The sequence below is a fragment of the Ciona intestinalis genome, chromosome 9, assembly GCF_000224145.3.
Source record: "Ciona intestinalis chromosome 9, KH, whole genome shotgun sequence".
NCBI classification, from domain to species: domain Eukaryota; kingdom Metazoa; phylum Chordata; class Ascidiacea; order Phlebobranchia; family Cionidae; genus Ciona; species Ciona intestinalis.
Genome location: NC_020174.2, coordinates 989340 through 995339, shown reverse-complemented (window position 1 = coordinate 995339; position 6000 = coordinate 989340). Strand labels below are relative to the sequence as shown.

The window sequence follows — 6000 nt, the reverse complement described above, 5'->3', positions numbered from 1 at the left end:
AATGATGTCAAAACGTTACTCGTTATGTAATTAATTGTGACATAGTTTTCACTGGACTTATTTATTGTATATTCCATTATAGTAAGTCTCAATACATTTATATTAACATAGAAACACTAATCACCTGTTCACCATCCATAGCTTGGTGACCTCCAATCACGTTGCTCGATTCAGAACCTGAACAAAAACAGTGTTTCCATTTAAAAAACAAGAAACAGGAATCACAACCAAACTATGGTGCTCAACAAATTTTGATTTGTCAGAGAAAAAAATGAAATAATGGCTAATAATTGAATCAATGGTGGAAACAAGAAATATGATGTAATCAGCTATTCTCTCTTATTTACATAGAAATCATAGAAAACCTACCATTCATCTGGTAGCTCTGTTGTTGGGGTCGGCACTGATTCCAACTATCGTTGGTATTAGGATGGGGGATTCCCCTCATTACATACTCATTCTCAAAGTAGGGGTCTCCCCTGTTGTACCCCGCATCGTGGGGTATGGGGTACGACCCCCCATCAGGGCCGCTGGGGTAAGCAGGTATAACCCCATGGTCATTGTTCTGTAAACCCCCACCATATTGAGAAGGAATGGAGTTGTACATTCCACTGTTAGCAGCTAACTCCTGTAAGAATATACATAGGAATAAAATGTGTGTTTAGGTGTGTGAAAACGTGAAGTATAAGCAAGGGTGGGGAAGATGGGACGCCCTTTCATTCTATTTTCTTGTCCTATTTGGTTTAAAGAATTATAAAACCATATATCCAAGGCTCCCATAGACCGCTGTTAATTGTTTAAAATATGATCAGAATATTTGGTTAATATGTGCTATAGGTCGCCTGTTTTCTCCCACAGTACTGTATACAGCGACAATATAAACAAATGAATTAATGATAATTATTTTTATGTGGTGAGGCAACCACAGGTGTTAGAATACGCTGTGTTAAAAAAAAACATCGGTTAAATGAATGAACGTTACTTATTCATTTTCACCTGACGGGACAACGACAGTCGTTATAACCAAATGTTCTGTTTCATACATCACGTGCCTGCTTATCCAAGTATATAAAAGGTAAATAACATTTTTTAAAGATTGTACATTTTATGTTAAAAATAAAAAAAAAATTATAAAAAGCTTTCCCTTATTTATATTGTAATAACAGTATTTCCCAACTGTTCTCGTTTGCTCAAACATCAAAAATTAAAAAAAACAAAAAAAACATTACCTTGTGTTGCTCGTATGGGTTGATATGTCTTGATTGTTGATATAAAGATTGTTGTTGTTGTTGTTGTTGCCAGTTAAGCTCCTGCATACTTTGCCCATATCTGTTGATGCCTGTTTGCATATAGAACGGCATTTGATATCTTTGTTGTTGTTGTTGTTGTTGTTGAACTTGACTTGATTGAATGTTGTGATGCATCTGTTGATTAAATGGGAATAAATGAGTTGACAGCAGAAGCACACAACTATGGTGAAGTATATTAATTAAACAAATATTAAATTACTCAGCTATAATGTTAATGCATTACCTACTATTTTTTAGCAATATTATCATTTTTACAATGAAGGTATTTTATCCATGTTTTTACCAATTCTGAAGATATTTACTGTTTAAAAGGATTTGTACTAACATTGTTAACGGACAACAGATTAAATAGAACTGTTGCAAAATAATAACAAACTTTTATATATGCTGCATTAAAGTATAATCACCAATGAACCACTTAACAGAAATTTACCAGCATTTTAAGTTTATTTAACATTATTTGGTGCAAAATAATAACAAACCATATATTTATAGCAAATTACAGTGATAATTGTAACCAACAACAACAACTACTTACTTGTTGGTAAGCTGCGTTAGATCTCACGTGTCCTGAACCTCCTAAGTGGGATCCTATAGGCTGTAATTGACTTTGTTGTGGCCCCACAACCCCCACACTACCACTACCCCCTAAGTGACTTCCTATAGGGGGCTGCGTACCCAAACCCCCGGTGTTGAACCTGTTTGTCGAGGGTAACCGATTACTACGGTAACCGACAGGTGGCGCATGGGAGTAGTAGAGGGGTACGGGAACTTGGGGGTTATTGGTGGGCTGGGGCTCGATGGGGGTTTGCTTCATTGATGGTTCAACTTCAAGCACGGTGACCTGGGCGGGGGGAGTTGGTTATTAAACATTGACTGTTGTGTTTATTACATTATATACTGAGTGGGTAAGGTCATATAATATGGCATGCGATCGGACATAAGATTTAGGCCAGATTTGGCCTTCACTAGGGTGAGCCTTGTGTTTTGTGACCTTGCATAAGACAGTTATCAGCCCATCCTTAATAAAGATGATCGAAATAGGTTGTAGAAGCTTTTCAGGTTCATAACATGCATGTTGGTATCAACAACATACGTATATGATAATAAATAAGTTGAAACATCACCTGTGGTTTATTGTTGGTAGACGTTGTCATTGTTCCTTCTATTGTACCAGGTTGTATCACAGGTGACCAGTTCGGGTCTGGGAAAATTGCAAGTATAAAAAAACTATGCTTTCTAAACAGCATGAGTGTAAAATACATAAAGTTTTGAAAATATCTAGAATTAGGTAAAAAATATATTTATTTACAAAATTAGAAGTTTTAACAGAACTAGTAAGTTAAGGAGTCATGGGATAACCCTGGTTTAAATCCTGACTTCCCTGGCATGCTCAAGTCCGAACCCATACAGTGTGGAACATCAATGGGTAAAGCAGTTTGGAAACAGAGGTTTAATTCTTTTAACACAGTTGTAGCATTAAGTTACCAGTCGATAATTTAACACTTGTAACTTGAGACTTTTAAGTTAAGACATTTGGTAACTTAACACTAAAAAAGATAAATCAACGAGAAATCAAACATTAAACTCACATTTCCCGGAGTCAATTTGTTCCACCCCTATTTTGGACGGCGTTAAAGATAAGTCGGCAAAATTCCAGATGTTTGCTGGTGATTGGCTGACCACGGTTGTCATCGGTAACGGTTGATTGGCTCGACGGTGGTGTGCGCGCTCCTGAAAACATTAAAATACTTTTTTAGTTTATTGTATTTTTTAAACACTTCAGATTATAAAAATATGGGGAAATAACAAAAATAAATAGTTTTTTATTTCATAGTAAAAAGCGCTAAGTATTGCTAAAGAATTTTTGCCAAACGGCAAATGAAACAACGTTGAAATAAAATTAATGTAAAGATTACTCACAGTCCCGATAGGCATTGGTTTGGGAGTGACTTCATTATCATTTGATGGAGAACCTTGTTCAGGGGTTTGTGGAGAAGCAGTGTCTACATTGCCACCTGGGTGGGAGAGGGTTAATATTACGGTGCTATCGTCGTGGGTGCAAGTGTCCACTTAGTGGATTAATATAAGGAGCTAACCAATCATAAAACCTAGCTGTAACATAAGAAAAATCTGGGGTACCACATTTTAAAATATGACATCGTGGGTTTTAACTCCCTAGTTTAAAGTTTAAACAGCTTTACTCTGCTGTTGGGTGTCTATACAAACAAGTAGAGCCAAAGTATATTGCATTCACCACATTAATCAATGAGGTTCCCTATGTTTGACAACTATGAGTGTTTGACAACTATGAGTGTGACTGTATTTCAACAATGTCACCCCAGATTTTACTCTGCTGTTAGGTGTCTATACAAACAAGCAGAGCCAAAGTATATTGTATAAACCACATTAATCAATGAGGTTCCCTATGTACGACAACTATGAGTGTTTGACAACTATGAGTGTGACTGTATTTCAACAATGTCACCCCAGATTTTACTCTGCTGTTGGGTGTCTATACAAACAAGCAGAGTCAAAGTTAATGCATTAATCAACAAGGTTACCCCAAACCCCACACACCTGTACCAAGGATCCCGTTTTCCACCACGGGTGACTTCATACTGCCTCGATAACCCGGGGCTTTTGATTGGTCAACAGGTTCTACTTGAACGGGTCCATTCATGCTTGACTGGTTTTGATAAGACGACACTGTGACATGATAATATTAGTATGATGTCATAATTGATAAATTGATTAAGAAAATTAACCAATTATAAACTCCACACAATGTTATTAGTTTTGGTAAGCTAACTGTGTTACAAAATAAAAAAATATTATGAAGTCATAATTAATTGAAAATATTGGAAAAAGTAAACATTATAAGCAACTGTGTTATATTCTGCATAGGAGAGGTTTTAACTCTTTTTTTGCCCGATTAAAATAGAAAAAATGTCGGACAGCATGAATATGTGTGAACATTACCGTTACCATGGTGATTCCACAACACCGACGGGCCAGCAGATGGCGTGAAAGAGTTGTTGAACGGGGAATATGAGGGGGTCGAGTTTACGTCCGAGATCACTGAAGCGAAACCAGCTTGTGTACCTGTGTGATGTCATAAATGAAAATAAATATGAAGTGAATTTTATACTTTAATGTAGTCAAAAACCATACTAAAAACAAAATTGATGAATTATATTTGAATAATTTTGAGGCCTTTGACTATATTTTGTAAAAATAATTCAAGATACACCTGGTTTCCCTAACATAATCCAAATTTCCGAAAAAATAGTTGAACTAATTGGTTATGACAATTAATTTTTAACCTGTATAATTCTGCATAGTTTTTAATCCCTTTGGCTTATAGATTACCTTGCTTATTGTCTTGGTAGTGAGTAGGCATACTGTGCATGTGGTTTGCCCCGGGATTGTTTACCCCTGGGGCTGAACTGGCGGGGTGAGGGGGTGGTGGGTTATGGGAGGGTTGGGGTAAAATTTGTTGCGAGGAAATGGGGTGCGATATGGGGCTTGTAGTGGGGCGGGGTAATATGTGACCCACTATCGAGGTTTTGGTGGGTTCGACGGATAAGGGGAGAACGGGGGTAACTTGTGAGGGTGAGATGGGGTGGTGGGGTCCAGGTACAGCCCCATATGGGGTAACACGGGTGACAGCAGCGGAGGTAACTTTAGTTGACATCATAGGGGCAACGGGTTGTATAGGCTTACTGATCACTTTGTCTGTTGGAAAGTAATATAAGGTTAACATAAATTAGTTTTACTCTATATGGGTGAAGTCATTGTTAGAGGGCATTGGATTTAGACCAAAGTTCCCATTGCCAAAACAAAAAATAGGTAATACTTTCATGGGAAATTATTTGGATATGTAATGGATTCGTTATTTTATTTTAAATTATAATTTAAAAAAGATATCCATCTATAATATTAGTCTTAAAACTAAAAAAATAATATTGTTTATTAAACTTAAACCCAAAATTATTTGACAGGTTTCTTACCTGATGATTTGGTTACGAATGAAACTGAGCTGGAAACACTGCTGATAATTTGTGCAACACTGGTGGATAATAATGGGGTTTGTGACTCAAAGAATAAAGCTTTCTTCGCTGTTTCAACCGTGGGGGAAGTCTTGGTGGCTTGTTCTGGAATATAGTAATAAATGAGGATTGTGGAATATTTGTGAACTAATAAATTGGTGAGTTTTGGTTGCAGTGGTAAGCATACAGAAAAAAAATCTTTCAAAAGAAAAAGAATTTGGTGGATTTTGTAAATATGTAAAAAAATAAATTAATTTTTGATCATTGTAATCAGCATCCCAATAATGGCTGGAAGCTTTAGTTAATATAATAACAGTTATCGCTTGGGACAATGGCAGCATACAGCAGGAAACGACATTAATAAAAATAAGACACAACATACCCGGACTTGTGGTTGGAACCCATTTGTTTGTTTGTAGCTCTTGTGCGCTACTAGTGGCAGTGGTGGTTGGAGGCGGTGGGGCCCAAACCCCGATTTTGGTCGAGGGGGCGGCGGGTTTCGGCTGTTGGGGGTGGGAGGTGTTAATATTGATGGGAACAAACGTTAATGATGTTAGGAAGAATATGTGAATATGGAAATGTTTTTGTTTAGTTTTTATGAATACCTATATATTTATTACATGTGTGATTTTTATTAC

At 36.7% G+C, this 6000-nt stretch overlaps 1 protein-coding gene across 8 annotated transcripts in view; it reads right to left on the bottom strand.

Annotated features, from left to right (window-relative positions):
* The window catches only part of LOC100187241 (ankyrin repeat domain-containing protein 17), a 30096-nt gene that overhangs the window by 790 nt on the left and 23306 nt on the right, over positions 1–6000 (bottom strand). For 7 of the 8 annotated variants that reach the window (XM_026835852.1, XM_026835853.1, XM_026835854.1 and 4 more), the window contains 12 exons: positions 5745–5865; positions 5324–5467; positions 4683–5048; positions 4293–4415; positions 3891–4019; positions 3234–3328; positions 2903–3044; positions 2438–2514; positions 1849–2154; positions 1230–1424; positions 370–628; positions 125–177 (listed from right to left, as the gene is read on the bottom strand). In XM_026835852.1, the coding sequence (XP_026691653.1) occupies positions 125–177; positions 370–628; positions 1230–1424; positions 1849–2154; positions 2438–2514; positions 2903–3044; positions 3234–3328; positions 3891–4019; positions 4293–4415; positions 4683–5048; positions 5324–5467; positions 5745–5865 (2010 nt within the window). The remainder of the gene's footprint in view (positions 1–124; positions 178–369; positions 629–1229; positions 1425–1848; positions 2155–2437; positions 2515–2902; positions 3045–3233; positions 3329–3890; positions 4020–4292; positions 4416–4682; positions 5049–5323; positions 5468–5744; positions 5866–6000) is intronic. The other variant, XM_018813198.2, reaches the window with a different exon arrangement.